The sequence below is a fragment of the Manis javanica genome, chromosome 5, assembly GCF_040802235.1.
Source record: "Manis javanica isolate MJ-LG chromosome 5, MJ_LKY, whole genome shotgun sequence".
NCBI classification, from domain to species: Eukaryota; Metazoa; Chordata; class Mammalia; order Pholidota; family Manidae; genus Manis; species Manis javanica.
This window is the reverse complement of record NC_133160.1, coordinates 164,788,778-164,806,763: the sequence shown is the minus strand read 5'-3', so window position 1 is coordinate 164,806,763 and position 17,986 is coordinate 164,788,778. Positions and strand designations below refer to the sequence as shown.

The following is a 17,986-nucleotide window of genomic DNA, read 5'->3' as shown; positions in this document are numbered from 1 at the left end:
CCCAGGAGCTCTTGGGCCACTCCAAAAACCACTCCAGAGCGGTTTGCCACACATAATAGAGGGTGCACTCGAAAGGCAGCATCCAGTGACCAGTTCTGGCTGAAAACTTTTGTGTTTTTCAGAAGTTCAATATACAACAGAAGTGACCACAATGTGTTTGAAACTTTATAGCATGTGTCTTCAGGAGACAAAGTGCCTACAACTAGATGGGAAGACTTGTAATTTTTTAAATTAAAAACTGTACACACGAGAGGTAACAAAGTAAAATAAGCATAAATCCTACATTTTTGTTTCAAAAATAAAACCCGAGGTATAGGGAAAATTGTAATATGGAATTCAGATATCTGCTCCGGCCGTATGTTCCATTGCGCATTCACTGGCCCTGCTTTCCTTGAGCCGAAAACTCTCAATGCCTGATCACACTTAGCTGGGAGAGACATGAAACCAATGAGCCGAAAGATGATTTTCTGTCCTCACCTTGGTGATCAGAGGGCAAATTTGCCACCACCAGCCTCTTTGGACCGCATTGCTGGTCTAGATGGTGTGAGAAGGTGGATGGACCAGCGTCGGACTTCACCACTTCTCAAAAGAAAAACTTAACACCCAGGCCTGGTCAACTCCCAGGAAGGAGCTATATGATCCTCACCAATGGAAAGCGGCCGAAGTCAGCACCTAGCCTTGCCCATCCGCCTATCTCAGAAATGGTCTGCGTGGATCTACCACTTACACGAGAAGGGATGTGGCGTGATCACTCATGTTCAGCTTCAGTCTCCTCATGTGTAAAATACGGACAATGCCCTGCCCTAGACTGGTGTTAGAAAAAAAAATTGCTCACATTTCAAGGGTCCAGAAATGTCCAGGACAGAACAAGCCCACAAAGGCCTTTCCCTCCCCTGCCCCCTGCTCAGTCCTATTCAAGCTCTAACCTCGTGAACACACAACTGAAGTATTTTAGTCCAATCACAGACCTTTTGTAATTTCTCTCTGCCTCCTCTAGAATGCCTGCAGCACTTAGCTTGTGCAACCACATGTGTATGTTAAGTCACACCTTTGAATACTGCCATAACTGGATTTAAAACAAAAGCAGAAACTTTCAAAAATCCTCAAGTTTTCACAGAGCTGTAAAATTGACACAAAGTGACCAAACGAGTGTGGCCTCACCCCTTACTGAATGTAAAGGGCACATCTAGTTTAACAGCAGACGTTGGTCAATCACAGCTTTTAAAATACCAGCCACAAAAAACATCACCCCTACTGGACTGTGCAGCCCTTGAGGGTTCAGATCTCTTTTACCAACTTTGTATTCTGCTAAGAATATAGGGAGAACACATTCTCCCTAGCAGACCGACAAGCACACATCAGGGGGTAGTAAACGGAAGGATAAACTGAACTGCGTCAAAGGGCTAATCACCTCAAAAGGCTTAAAAGGCTGCTTAATTACTAAAAAGTAAAAATATAGAAATCAAAGTAGAGTAAGATTTGACCCACTGCCTAATGAGGGCCACAGTCACCATTTTTTTAATTTCTTACTTTCAAATCACTCTTAAAAAAGTGTTCCCTGATGTAGAGACAAAAGATGTCTTTTCAGGCCTAGCTCTAATTCTTTTTCTAAAACTTCAGTTTCCTTAGCAATACAGGATGTGAAATAAGCTTTCTAAAATCCCCTAGAACTGTAAACTAAGATCCCAAAATTTCTGCACACACTTATGGCAAATCTATGAGAAAGGCTCTCTGCAGGGACTCCTGAGGAATGAGAAACAGGACGGACTCAGGACTTCCCTTCAATAAGCTTGTGCCTATTAAACAATAAAACACAAGGACGCAAGTAACTGTGATTAAAGACAAGGAGGGGTAATGGCCATTTTAGAGGTACTCACATGGGACTTTCAGCTGTGGAGACGAGGACTGGCTTTGTGGACAGATGGCATTCATTCCCATTTCGATGAGGTAAATAAGAGCTCCCACCATGCCAGGTACTGTGCCTTGGCAAAAGAATCATAACACAACTGTGGCTGAGACAAACAAAGCCTTGCCCTCATAGCACCTAAAGGCTGACTGGAAGAAGGTAGGCATTTGGAAAGGGGGGAGGAATTCCAGGCAGAGGGCCCTGCGCATCAAAGACAGGAAGGCCGAGCATCACGAAGCACACCAGAGCGAGTCCACGGCTCTCTGCACAGAGGCGGGCGGTGCACAGAAGAGCTCCTGAAACGCCAGGCTACAGAGTCTGGATTTTAATCAGTCCAACAAAATAACCTAACAACACTAAGTTACTGAACACTTATTAAACATCACAGGATCACTGATTTCAAACCCATATACACTTTGTTTACTGTAACTAAAATGAAGATGGCCGAAAGAAAATTCCCCCAAAGAGTAATTTAAATAAATTTATTTGCAGGAGAAAAACATGTGAACATCAGGTGCAGTCTGATCCACAATGACCCCACAACAGTCGTGACTCATTCTGGGAGTGCTTACATGCAGTTTGCAGGAAGAAATCCGCATGGAGCATCAGCTGAACATTTATCAAGATTCAGAAAGCCGTCCAGCCCGGGTATTGCATGGTACGTAATGACCATGATAACAGTAATAAAAACACGGTATCAAATACTCACCACTTTGTGAGCTACAGCTACAATATAAACCATTTAGGATCTTTATTAAAAAATGAAAAAAATTATTTCCATTACTGCTTCATTTCAAGCATTTTCAGTTGGATACAGCTTTACATATTTTCACTCACAATACACAGCAAAAGATTGTCTTCTTAAGTTATCTGTAGATCAAATATAGTAGTTGTTCAAATGTTTGCGCTCTGAAGCACATGTTGCATGTGTGGGTTCAGGTAAGAGAATGAACCGTGCTGACGCAAAATCCCGGCTGATGATCAAGACTTGGATAGTTTGCCTGTTTGTTTAGAAAAATTTACACCAGGGAAAAAAGAAGCGAGGACATAAAGAAAACCAACATTATTCTTTTTCAGTGAAGCAATCTAATTCCAAAGAATGGACTTTCCATTTTGAATTCAAAGTGTGTAGTCCTGAAGTTGAACTCTTTCCCGTCCAAGGAGCTGCCTGCGGCTGTGCGGCAACACTGAACAGATGAAGCGAGTTGGGAGGAAAGTGTGATGGGACTACGGAGATGATCACTGATGAACGAGTTGCTAGAGGCCCCCCGGCCCACCCAGAGGTGAAGGGCAGCCAGCACTATCAACACGAAAGAAATGTGCTCACTGAACCGCACACATAGAGCTTCTAGGAGGGTTAACAGTTCTTGACATAGGTTCCTGGTTGTAGTTTACAATATCTGCCTTCACCACCCTCTGTCACAAAAGAAAACAGAGTTATTATCAGGGCATCAGAATCCTTGGAAATAGCTCCTTAAAGCATATTTTTATTTTCTGATCTTCGGTGAACTCCTGATGATAGACATCATGAATGAAGCAGGAGCTGATATTAAAAGGATCAAGCAGAACACACTAATGTGGAACTGGGGTGGGTAGGGAGACGGGAGCATTGTTGTTGTTGTTAAGGACATAATAGCAATTTCTTTAATGAGTTTTTCCTGCTTTATGACATTAATTTGAGGTTATCATAAGTCTAATAAATAATTGACAAATCAACATGAAAAATTAAATTAAATGGTTATAATTTAAAGCAAAGGAATTAAAATTATTCATACATATACTTTAATTCATAGACAAGACCTCATCATTTCAAAGTAAAAAATGTCATTACTATTTCCATAAAATATCATACCCAGCCATAACTTTTTTTAGAATGTTTACAGGAATTTTGGAGTTAGTGAAGAAAAGCATAAATGTTACAGGGGAGTTACATATAAACCAGAAATGTTTTGAGCAACCCAATTTTTAAACATTTCTTCTCAAGCCCCAACTTAACTTTCAAAAGGCAAATCATTGGGCTATCAATAATGACCCCAACAAAACACAGAATGAAAAATTTAGAAAATTACCTCATATTCATGTTTTTAAAGTAATTTAAACCAGAAGACACTTTTAACTCTTGCTTCTGTCTAACCCACACTTGAAGAATATCTTAAATGATGAATTTAGGAATATGCCATAATATTTTTCTAAGTAATAATTTAAGTTAAAACAATTTCAATAATTTAAATTAAATCCTTTACTGTTTTTGACTCATTTACCAAGTCTGCACACAGAAGCAGACAAAGAAGGGTAATTCAAGGCAAAATTTTAAAATACTCTTTCAATTACTAAGCAATTTCAGGAAAAATGGTAAGGCATGATTATGAAATAACAGCCTCAATTCTCCACCTCATTGCACATGTAATAAACAGGACCAGAAATATAAATATGCTGGAAACTAACTGAAATGTTATCTTAATTTGTTCCCAATTCCTTGTTTAATTCTTAAATCTTCTGGCAAAGTATCAATTTTTCAAAGTTCTAAAACAAGACTTATACAATATTAATCCCCAATAACATACAATAATCATCTGAACTTCTCTATTCATAAGGAATAAAGAACAAGATAGCACTTACTAGTTCTCCCCACCCACCTCCCCAAACAGCAATAATTTATCCATTAATACCTGCACTACTGTACTGAACAGATTCTGCTCTGAGCAGAGTTGGTATGTTGATTATCTTCTTCCGGGTACTTCACTATTTCTGCCCTGACAATATGCTGTCAATTCCGTACAACACAAACAAGATGAAGAAGAAAGAAAAAATGGAAAGCATGTTCAATGACTGAAAATAGAAGGGAACACCAAAGTAGAAAAAGAAATACACAGATAAACATGTCACAAAAGAACAGAATATGTGCACTAAAAAGGAAAGAAAGTGAACACCCATGAAACATTATTCTTTAAAATTCCATTTAATTATTGAAATAGACATGTTTCCTGAACCTCTCAAACAAATTGTAGGTTCTATTTCTGAAAACACAATTACACACGATATAAATAATGCCCAGTATTTCAGAGGACAATGAAGAATTATGAAGTTTTTCTATGCTAAAGTGCAATAAAAGCATTCATTCCACTTCCTTCAACAATCATTGCTGAGGATCTACTGTGTCAATCACTCTATACTGAGAATGTCTAGGTGAATTACATAAGGTCTGCTCACAAGTTGCTGCGGACCGACCTAACAGGAAGAGAAACATGTACACAGCTAACTGTCATACAGGGTAAGTGCTTTCCTAGTGGACTTAAAATATATTGTGGGAGCACAGAGGAAAAGTTAATGAATTTTCTTTGAAGGTGGAGAGAGGATGCATAAATCAGAGGAAGCCATATACCATTTATAATTTTTATATTCAATAATATTTATTACTTGTCAAAGACTTCCTTTTGATGCTCACTCCCCCATCCTTCACAACCTTAATCTTCATGCTTCCAAATTCCATATAGAAATAAACAATGTCAAAATGCACTTTTCTGTCATTTAAAAAAATATTCTTGACATACAATATTTAAACACAACAGCTGTTGTTTTCAAATATCTAAGTGTTTTTGCTAAATAAACAATCAAACTACTTTGTTAGATTTTTGGTTGCCGTAACCCTTAGTATGAAAAGAGCACATACGACAAATGTGTACAATAGAGATAACACACTCCCCAAATTGTTTAGATTTGAAACTCTCCTCACGTCTTTTTATGATCTCAAATATCTTATTTCAGAAAATTCTTCCTTCATAATGCTATTAACACATATAGAAAAACATGTTAATATGGGCTGTTATTTGTGATAATATTTATAAAGACTGGGTGAACAACTGAAAGAAACTGCATAGGTTGCTGGGGTATATTATTAGCCTTGCATGGGCTCTGCTTCCATGCTCTAGCTAGAGTACCGTGGTTTACTGGGTGCGCAGCCTGATGCTATCAACAGAAGCATCACCAACTGCCACATGAGGCATGAGGTGCATTCACAAGTGACACACTGAACACCATTATCTGAGCTCCCCAAACCTAATTGTTTTATGCCCAACTATGGGTTACAATAAAGAGAAGGAATTTTCATAATCAGTAAGCAAGTCATTAATCCTCCAAAATGGTTTAAACCCTATTCTATAAACACAACCAGGTTACTGACCTGTGGTCAAGACATTCTGGTCAAAGTACTGACTAACATAAATGACTTGGATTTTCACCATTTATTCTCTTCAAACTAATGAAGAACTAACAAGGTAACATCTTTTTTGGGGGGCCTTGGCTGTCTGACATAATGCTCTGAACAGTTTCTGAACTGGAACCCAGAACCAAGGCTCTGCAGATTCAAAACATTGCTTTTTGTGAGTGGAAAAAACATCGTTTCCATGCCATGAACCTCATGATAGGTGATGTCACAGTAACTGACTTGTTTACAAGCCATTCATAAATGTTTTCAGAGAAAACGTTAACTATAAAACACCAACTTTTATTTTTGGAGCCACAAAGTACACTCAATTATTCTCTGCTATCAGTCAATGAAGTGGGAATAATAAGGTGGCCCTAAGAGGAAAGAAGCTGTGAGACTGAACACCATCTTCACAACCTTTATTTTGCCTAAGAGCATTCGCGAGTGGGTGCTGGAACCGAAGTTGTAGCCACCCAGAGGGTAGGCAAGAAAGCAGCCTAGGAGCTGGGGGAGTGAGCCACAAGGAGTAGAGATGAACTCTTGGGAAGACACTAAAGATAAATCTGGTTAATTCTGCAATTGTGTCTTAATCCAAACAGTAGTACCATATTTACCATTGCAAAAGTCATAGTCTGTCATACTCAGGATATGCAGTAAGCACACCTTGATGACTAAAATATTTGTTATTATCATTCATTCAAAGCCAATCACTATTGTAGGTATAGAAGATACTCAGATAATACACAATCTTTGTTTTTTAGATGCATAAGAGTCTGGCATGGAAAACATACATAAACTGTTAAAGAATATTATTATGGATATACATTCAAAGTGCAACAAGATTATAGATTACCATTTAAAGCATGGATATAGCATTTTTAAAAGCATGGTTGGTACTTTGCACATAGTAGGAACTTAAGCTACTTTTCTTCTTCTTCCATGTAATATGCCATTTTATGCTGCTAGTAATATTTATAACTTTGAGCAAGTTACTTCACCTCCTTGGTCTTTACAATCTCCTCATCTATAAAACACAAGGTTTATCTACCTGATCTCCAGAATCCCATATGGGTTTGAAACTATACAGAAAAATTAATTTAAAAGGTGAATTTCTAGAAAAAGAAAAAAATGGCATAAGATATGGAAATCCATTAAACAATGTTCAATATCTGTGTACATACAAATTGAATAAATACATTCTTCAAGGAAAACAAGTGATATTTAGGATAAGAAAGGAATTTCAGTGCAATCTTTATAAACAAATTGGAGAAAATTATAAAAAGATTAACATCTAGGTAAGAAGAGTCTTAAGTTCCTTATGGATCCTTAGGAAAGATCAATATTCAGTTAATGCCAAAGAGTGGGCCCCTAGGATCAGAGGTTAAATGGTCACTGTGTTGTACAGTTAGATGCTAAGGAGGACTTAACTAAAATCTTGAGCATTTTTACTACATGCCAGGCCCAATGTTAGATACTTTCACATATAGTATGAAAATATTCAGAGGGAACATAAGGAATATACATATTTAGCAAGTTTAGTGAATATATCTCAGATGAAAGAGAAATTTTTGTCTTGAAAAAATTAACACATACCTAGTTTAAGCCAAACAAAAACTCATAATTTACTAACTGGCAAGTGAAAATATCAAGGCTTAACAATAATATTAAGGACTCTTAACACCTACATGGAAAAACCTCCTTGCAAATCAGACTGAAAGAGATAAGATATAGGACTATGCATTTTCTTCTTGGATTAGCTAATTTATTATTGAAGAGCTGAATTCTGGACTTCCTAGAGAATAGTGGCTGTAAATTTATTTTTTTCTCCTAAAGTTCTGATCAATTTGTAAACAAAAATAAATCTAAATGATCTGGGAAACTAGGACATTTGCTAACAGTTAGTCCCAATCATCATATACTATCTTAGAGAATAGTTGGAGAGAGAAAGAACAGATAAATGATGCAGATGAAACTATTAACAAAATGAGGAATTATGACAAATGCTTCTAGAGCATATATAATTGTTTGTTTTTCTGCCCTCATTTTTTCTGGGAGCTCCTAAGGACAAGGTCTTTAATTTATTTCATCTCCATATCCCCAGATTCTAGTGTGGTCCTTGGCAAAATAGAGCCTCAAAATAAGTTTGCAGAATTAATAAGCTGCATTCCCTTTCTTTTCTCCCTCTTCTTCTTTCCCTTCCTTTGCAAAATGTGCTGATAACTCATTTTGTATGACTCCCAAACAGGAACACTCTAGGTCAAAACTAAAACAGCAGAATCTCTTTAAATAATCAGTGAATGGAACTAAGACTAAAACCTTATTATAAATATTTATGTCACAAACTAAATCACTACAGCACCCACTTCCATGCGACTGAAAAGTCTATCACCTAGTTCCTTCCTTATAAAATAATACAAAACACTTTCAAACGTGACGTTAAATTTTCTTGGGCATCTTCCAAATGGGATAAAAGCCACAGGAAATAAGCACGCACACCTCTCTCCCGCCCTTCCTTCCCTGCCCCACCCCAGGCCCCTCTCCTCTCCTTACTCTAGCTTTCTCTACACACACAAACACAGAGATCTGAACTTCTTGGACTTTTAAATGAACTTTCAGAAGACATCCAAATGGCCAACAGGTACATGAAAAAATACTCAATATCACTAGTCACCAGGGAAATGCAAATTAAAACCACTACGGGCTATCACCTCTCACCTGTTAGAATGGTCATCATCAAAAAGACAACTGAGAACAAATGCTGCCAAGGATAGGAGAAAAGGAAACCCCTGTGCACTGGTGCTGGGAATGTAAACTGGTCAGCTACTGAGAAAAACAGTAGGGAGGTTCCTCAAAAAATTAAAAATAGAACTACCATTTGAACTAACCATCCACTTCTGGGTATTTGACCAAAAAAAACAAAATCACTACCTTGAAAAGATATATGTACCCCCATGTTCACTGCAAAAGCATTATTTACAGTATGCAAGATATGGAAACAACCTAAGTGTTCATCAATAGATGAATGGATAAAGATGATGTCGTACATGTACACACAGAATATTATTCAGCTATGAGAAAGGACATCCTGCCCTATGTAACAGCCTGGGTAGACCTTGAGTTGACATTAGGCTAATCAAGGTAAGTCAGACGGAGAAAGACAGGTATTGTATGATATCACTTCTATGTGGAATTTTAAAAAGCCAAATTTGTAAAAACAGAGAATAAAATGGTGGTTACCAGGGGATGGAGTGGGGGTGGAACAGATGTTATTTAAAGGTACAACTTAAAACAAATAGTAAATAAGCCTTGAAGATACAATGCACAGGAGAGTAAATACAGACAATAATATTGTATTACAATCATCAAACTTGCTAAGAAACTATAATTTAATTATTCCAACTACTAAAGAGAAAGGTTAGTTATATAACATAAGAGTTCCTAATTATGCTACAATGGCAATCATATTTCAATACACAAATGTATCAAACTGACATTATATATCTTAAATTTACATAATGTTATATGTCAAGTGCAGTTCAATACACTGTGCTCAAGGCAACTTGCAAGTACATCCTTAGAAAACTTTTTTAAAAAGTGAACTTTCAGAGAATCTTGCAAGAGAGATTCAACATGGCAGTGGCAAGAGAGGTGAGACAGAGAATTCCTCCCAAAATCACATATAGTGTGAAAATATAGTTATTATAACCAGCCCTAAAAGAGCAACAGGAAAGAAGGCTGCACCAGACTGCATACAGACCTCGCGAATAGAGCAGACCTCACAAAACAGGGTAACGTAAGAAAGTCTTGATCGGTGGGACCCAAGCCCTTCCCATACCCCAACTCACCAGCGGGAAGAAGAGAAATGGAGCGGGGAGAGTGCGGAAGCCTAAGACTGCTGAACACCCAGCCCTGGAGGGCTGTTCTGGAGCAAAAACCTACATTGTGTGGTGATCTGGAGGTTGGTGGGGTTGGGGAGCTGGGAAAGGCAGAGTGCTTGAGAGACTGAGATTCCAGCCACTTGTGGAAGACAGGGACACACATCTGGCCGCTCTGGGACAAAGGACAGGCATGTGGTCCGAGAGGCTTCCTAGCAGCGAGAGGGCTGCGGAAGGGGCAGGGTTAGCATGGAGCTTGCTGCGTGGAAGAAGGGATAGGTGGAAAAGGTTGTCTGGGCACGCTCTGCCCAGCAGATTGAGAACTTTCAGAATCTTCAGGCGCTCCAACCCCCTGGCTGCCTACTCAGCTCTGAAGCCCTCCACTGTGATATGCAGCCTTCTGTGCCTTCCTCCTGGCATGCCGGCAGCTGCTCCCAAAATGGCAGTCACTGCACTGCCATCAGGCCAACAGAGGGAGGCCCCGCCTACAACAGCTAGAGACGTCAACAGTAGAGGCTCACACCTCTATGCTCAGCCCACTGGCTCCGATACTGGAGACAGGCACTGCCACTGGGAACCAGGAAACAACTCTTTCCCCCCCTCAGGCACCAGCGCTGCTCCCCTACAACCTCCAACCTCACTCTAGGGGCTGAGCACCTTCAGAGACTAGAGCTTCTGGGCACTACAGGGCACCACACAGAATAATGAAATGTCAAAGGAACCTGGTTCACACCAAAATCTCACAAACCCCAGAAAAGGGCTAAATGAAACTGAACTCACCAATCCTCCTGAAAGAGAGTTAAAATAAAAATCATAAACATGTTCATGGAGGTAAAGAAAATATTCAAGAACTCAGGGACAAATTTAAGATGGAGATTCAATGATTAAGATATTCCATATCTGAAATGAAACATACACTGGAGGGATTTAAAGCAGATTAGATGTAGCAGAAGAGACGATAAATGGAATAGAAATTAGAGAATAGGAATACAAAGAAGCTGAGGTGCACAGATAGAAAAAAGGATCTCTGAGAATGAAAGAATATTGAGAGAACTGTATGACCAATCCAAATGGAACAATATACACATAATAGGGGTACCACAAGAAAAAGAGAGAGAAAAAGGGATAGAAAGTATAATTGATGAGGTAATTGCTGAAAACTTCCCCAATCTGGGGAAGGAGATAGTCTCTCAAGCCATGGAGGTACACAGATTTCCCAACACAAGGGACCCAAGGAAGACAACATCAAGACATGTAATAATTAAAATGGCAAAGATCAAGGATAAGGACAGACTTTTAAAAGCAGCTAGAGAGATAAAAAAGATCACATACAAAGGAAAACCCATCAGGCTATCATCAGATTTCTCAACAGAAACCTTACAAGCCAGAAGGGAGTGGCATGATATATTTAATGCAATGAAGGAGAAGGGCCTCAAGCTAAGAATACTCTATCTGGCAAGGTTATCATTTAAATTTGAAGGAGGGATTAAACAATTTTCAGATAAGCAAAAGCTGAGAGAATTTACCTTCCACAAACCACCTCTATAGTGCATTTTGGAGGGACTGCTATAGATGGAAGTATTCCTAAGGCTAAATAGATGACATCAGGGTAAATAAAACTACAGCAAAGTAAGACAATTAATTACTAAGGAGATGCAAAATAAAATCAACTACCCCAAAGTCAATCAAGGGATAGACAAAGAGTACAGAATATGATACCTAACATATGAAGAATGAAGGAGGAAGAAAAAGGAGGAAAAAAAAGAACCTTTAGGTTGTGTTTGTAATAGCACATAAAGTGAGTTAAATTAGACTGTTAAATAGTAAGGGAATTACCCTTGAACCTTTGGTAACCACAAATCTAAAGCCTGCAATGGCAAAAAGTATATACCTATCGATAATCACCCTAAATGTAAATGGTCTGAAAGCACAATCAAAAGACATAGAGTCATGGAATGGATAAATAAACAAGACCCATCTATATGCTGCCTACAAAAGACTAACTTCAAACACAAAGACATACAGAGACTGAAAGTAAAGGGATGTAAAAAGATATTTCATGCAACAAATAGGGACAAAAAAGCAGGAGTTACAATACTTGTATCAGACAAAATAGACTTCAAAACAAAGAAAGTAACAAGAGACAAAGAAGGACATTACATAATGATAACGGGGTCAGTCCAACAACAGGATATAACTGTTCTAAATATCTATGCACCAAAAACAGGATCAGCGACACATGCGAAACAAATACTAACAAAATTAAAGGGGGAAATAGAATGCAATGCATTCATTTTAGGAGACTTCAACACACCACTCAGTCCAAAGGACAGATCAACCAAACAGAAAATAAGTAAAGAGACAAAGGCACTGAACAACGTATTAGAACAGATGAACGTAACAGACATCTACAGAACACTCCACTCAAAAGCAACAGGATACACATTCTTCTCAAGCGCACATGGACATTTTTAAGAATAGATCATATACTAGACCACAAAAAGAGCCTCAGTAAATTCAAAAAGATTGAAATTGTACCAACCAGCTTCTCAGATCACAAAAGTATGAAACGAGAAATAAATTACACAAAGAAAATGAAAAAAGCCCACAAACACCTGAAGGCTTAATAACATGCTCCTATATAATCACTGGATCAATAACCAAATAAAAACAGAGATCAAGCAATATATGGAGACAAATGACAACAATAATTCAACACTGCAAAATCTGTGGGACACAGCAAAGGCCATGCTAAGAGGAGAGTATATTGCAATACAGGCCTACCTCAGGAAAGAATAATAATAATCCCATATTAACAGTCTAAACTCACAATTAAAGAAACTAGAAAACGAAGAACAAATGATGCCCAAAGTCAATAGGAGGAGGGACATAATAAAGATTAGAGCAAATAAATAAAATCGAGAAGAACAAAACAATAGAAAGAATCAATGAAAGCAGGAGCTGGTTCTTCGAGAAAATAAACAAAATGGATAAACACCTAGCCAGACTTATCAAGAAAAAAAGAGAGTCTACACACATAAATAGAACCAGAAATGAGAACGGAAAAATCAGGATACCACAGAAATCTAAAGAATTATGAGAGAATACCATGAAAAATTATATGCTAACAAACTGGATAACCTAGAAGAAATGGACAACTTTCTAGAAAAATATAACCTTCCAAGGCTGACCTAGGAAAAAAAAGAAAATCTGAATAGACCAATTACCAGCAAGGAAATTAAATTGGTAATCAAAAACTACCTAAGAACAAAACCCCTGTACCAGATGCTTTTACTGCTGAATTTTATCAAACATTTAGTGAAGACCTAATACCCATTCTCCTTAAAGTTTTCCAAAAAGTAGAAGAGGATGGAATACTCCCAAACTCCTTCTATGAGGCCAACATCACTCTAATAGCAAAACCAGGCAAAGACACCACATAAAAAGAAAATTACAGACCAATATCCCTGATGAACACAGATGTAAAACTACTCAACAAAATAATAGCAAACCAAATTCAAAAATACATCAAAAAGGTCATCGATCATGATCAAGTGGGATTCATCCCACGGATGCAACGATGGTACAACATAAGAAAATACATCAACATCGTCTACCACATCAACAAAAAGAAGGACAAAAACCACATGATTATCTCCATAGATGCTGAAAAAGCATTCGACAAAATTCAACATCCATTCATGATAAAAACTCTCAGCAAAATGGGAATAGAGGGCAAGTACCTCAACATAAGAAAGGCCATATATGATAAACCCACAGCCCACATTATACTAAACAGCGAGAAGCTGAAAGCATTTCCTCTGAGATTGGGAACTAGACAGGGATGCCCACTCTCCCCACTGTTATTTAACACAGTACTGGAGGTCCTAGCCACAGCAATCAGAAAAAACAAAGAAATACAAGGAACCCAGATTGGTAAAGAAGAAGTTAAACTGTCACTATTTGCAGATGGTATGATATTGTACATAAAAAACCCTAAAGACTCCACTCCAAAACTACTAGAACTGATATTGGAATACAGCAAAGTTGCAGGATACAAAATTAACACACAGAAATCTGTAGCTTTCCTATACACTAACAATGAACCAATAGAGAAATCAGGAAAACAATTCCATTTACAACTGCATCAAAAAGAATAAAATACCTAGGAATAAACCTAACCAGGGATGTGAAAGACCTATACTCTAAAAACTACAAGACACACATGAGAGAAATTAAATGGAATACCAATAAATGGAAACACATCCTGTGTTCATGGATAGGAAGAATTAATATTGTCAAAATGGCTATCCTGCCTAAAGCAATCTACAGATTCAATGCAATCCCTGTCAAAATACCAAAAGCATTCTGCAATGAACTGGAGCAAATAGTTCTAAAATTCATATGGAACCACAAAAGACACCAAATAGCCAAAGTAATCCTGAAAAGGAAGAATAAAGTGGGGGGAATTACACTCCCTGACTTCAAGCTCTACTACAAAGCCACAGTAATCAAGACAATTTGGTACTGGCACAAGAACAGACCCATAGACCAATGGAACAGACTAGAGAGCCCTAATATAAACCTGAGCATATATGGTCAATTAATATATGATAAAGGAGCCATGGATATACAATGGGGAAATGACAGCCTCTTCAACAGCTGGTGTTGGCAAAACTGGACAGCTACATATAAGAGAATGAAACTGGATTATTGTCTAACCTCATACATAAAAGTAAACTCAAAATGGATCAAAGACCTGAATGTAAGTCATGAAACCATAAAACCCTTAAAAAAAAACATAGGCAAAAATCTCTTGGACCTAAACACGAGCAACTTCTTCATGAACATATCTCTCCAGGCAAGGGAAACAAAAGCAAAAATGAACAAGTGGGACTATATCAAACTAAAAAGCTTCTATACAGCAAAGGATACCATCAGTAGAAGAAGAAGACATCCTACAGTATGGGAGAATATACATAAATACATAAATGACATATCTGATAAGGTGTTGACATCCAAATTATATAAAGAGCTCAGGCACTTCAACAAACAAAAAGCAAATAAGCCAATTAAAAAATGGACAGAGGAGCGGAACAGACACTTCTCCAAAGAAGAAATTCATATGGACAACAGGCACATGAAAAGATGTTCCACATCCCTAATCATCAGAGAAACACAAATTAAAACGACAATGAGATATCACCTCACACCAGTTAGGATGGCCAACATCCAAAAGACAGAGAACAACAAATGTTGGCGAGGATGTGGAGAAAGGGGAACCCTCCTACACTGCTGGTGGGAATGTATATTAGTTCAACCATTGTGGAAAGCAGTATGGAGGTTCCTCAAAAAACTAAAAATAGAAATACCATTTGACCCAGGAATTCCACTCCTAGGAATTTACCCTAAGAATGCAGAAGCCCAGTTTCAAAAAGGCATATGCATCCCTATGTTTATCGCAGCACTATTTACAATAGCCAAGAAATGGAAACAAAGTATCTATCAGTAGATGAATGGATAAAGAAGATGTAGTACATATACACAATGGAATATTATTCAGCCATAAGAAGAATACAAATCCTACCATTTGCAACAACATGGATGGAGCTAGAGGATATTATGCTCAGTGAAATAAGTCAGATGGAGAAAGACAATTATCAAATGATTTCATTCATCTGTGGAGTGTAAGAACAAAGAAAAAACTGAAGGAACAAAACAGCAGCAGACTCACAGAAGTCAACAGTGGACTAACAGTTACCAAAGAGAAAGGGATTGGGAAGGATGGGTGGGAAGGGAGGGATAAGGGGGGAAAGAGGGGCATTACGAATAGCACGTATAATGTAGGGGGGGCGACATGGGGAAGGCAGTATAACACAGAGAAGACAAGTAGTGACTCTATAGCATCTTACTACGCTGATGGACAGTGACTGTAATGGGGTATGTGGTGGGGACTTGATAATAGGGGGAGTCTAGTAACCATAATGTTGTTCATATAATTGTACATTGATAACAAAATAAAAAAAATTGAACTTTCAAAAATGTTTCCAATGAGAAATGTTAATTGTGAAATCAATTTAGTTGGCAAAGGCAGCAAATTCATTAGGTTCTGGAGAGGAGAAGGCTTCCCTACACCAAGCATTTTGGCAAACATAATAGTGGAGGCCTCCAGTAGCTTGATTTCATCTTCAAATGAATGAATTCAAAGTAAATTCCACCAACAAACTGAAACTGAATTAAACTTCAGTTTAATGGGGGGCACTATTAAACAAGGTAGGGTGTGCAGAGAGGGTAGAGAGCCATGTAGTAAACACATCTGATACCTCTTCAGTTAAAATACGCCTAGAAGTCAAAATATTAACTTTTTGGTTGTTGTAACTAAGAGCGAGCTAAGAATATTAATAAAGCTTCCTTAAAATTTTGACTTTCAAAACTGTCTAAGCCCCCCATCTCGGAGTTAACCCTGAATCTGACGCCCGTGGAGCTCAGCACTGCACAGAGCTCATTCTCAGTGGTGCTGCCTGTGAGACACCAGCACACCTCCTCCAGGATGACCTGCCCATCACTGGGTCTCCCCTTTCTCCATTCCTCTAGGCGAGAAATCTTCTCCTCTCCTCTATCCACTCATTCCACGAACTGTATTGATTTTTCTTCAAAATGTCTCTGACATTCACTCTTTCCCTTCTACCCTGCTTCTGGTCCTTATCACACGAGGGCAGTAACCCAGCCTCCTTGCTTCAATCTCTTTCCCAAGCAACCATATACCAAAAATCCTGTTAGATTAATCCTGTCTAAAAACTGCTTTCATTTCTCTGCCTAAAAAATTATTTCCCACTGTCAATATGTGAGATAAAATTCATCAACTTGGCACTCATAAATCTCCACAATCTTTCTCAAATTCCTTTCACATTCCAACACAGACGGCCATTTATTTTAACCAAACTACTCTTCTTAAAATACAACCTAAACTTTTCAATTTGTTCATGCCAACTTCTCTCACCCATTTCCTTACCCCCGACTTCAGACTGCCCAGTAAACCTTCCCCATGATGGTAGAATGGAAACAGTAGGGGCACTGCTACCAGACAGGCCCTGAATCACCACTGCCTAACCACAGGTTGGTGGATCAAATAACTTAATTTCTCCATAGTCTTAAGTTTTCTCATCATGAGAAATGCCACCTGCCCCACAGAGCAATTGTGAAGGTTAAATGAGGTAACTCAGTGTTTAACATATATTAATTTTCTTCACTGAAGGCAAAAACTGTATCTGAATTTCCTTTAAATATTTCTAGACTCACCACTATACCACATAAATATGATCAACAAACATTTGGTTCTGTTTAATAATCATTTATGGACTGTAATTAAGAGACAAACATCATTTAAAAAGAGAAGCTAAACATAGTCTACAGGCACACACCTGATCATCTACATTTGCTCTCTTACAACACTAAACTATGTTTTCTACCTTTATCTTGCATCTACCTACCACTTCAGCAGTTCATTAAAAATAATAATAATAATAATAATAAAGGGAGAAATGTGGGATCCACATATAAATCAAGTATAAAAATCAAACGAATATTCATATTTGACCTGATTGTTTATAGTTCATAATGCGTGATCAGAACCAAAAGTTTCTGTGATGACTGCCTTTGTACTGTTCACCATGTAAGAACTTATTCACTATGTAAGAATTCGTTCACCATGTAAGAACTTGTTCGTTATGCTTCAGAAGACTGGAGACTGACGAGAACTAACAACCACTTGATCAATAAATATGAGAGATGCCCTCTAAAAAAAAAAAAGAGAGAGAGAAGCTAAAAAGCAGAGGAATCACTTGACCTCTGGGATCTGCTAAGTTCTGTGCAATAAAGCAACGCACAGTGACTTTCTTGAATCTGTCCTCCTAAGCCAAAACCAAGTAATTATTTTTATATGTCTGGGAGCAATTAACACAGCACAAAATATCTTACTCTGCCTGGCCATAGTAAGTGCTG

At 38.0% G+C, this 17,986-nt stretch overlaps 1 protein-coding gene across 2 annotated transcripts in view; it reads right to left on the bottom strand.

Annotated features, from left to right (window-relative positions):
* Positions 1–2,374: 2,374 nt before the first annotated feature.
* Positions 2,375–17,986, bottom strand: part of RAB28 (RAB28, member RAS oncogene family) — a 107,041-nt gene continuing 91,429 nt past the window's right edge. The window contains exons 7-8 of one of the 2 annotated variants that reach the window (XM_036990798.2): positions 4,576–4,670; positions 2,375–3,322 (exon numbers count right to left, since the gene is read on the bottom strand). In XM_036990798.2, coding sequence (XP_036846693.2) covers positions 4,581–4,670 — 90 coding nt within the window. In that variant the 3' untranslated portion in view covers positions 2,375–3,322; positions 4,576–4,580. The remainder of the gene's footprint in view (positions 3,323–4,575; positions 4,671–17,986) is intronic. The other variant, XM_036990795.2, reaches the window with a different exon arrangement.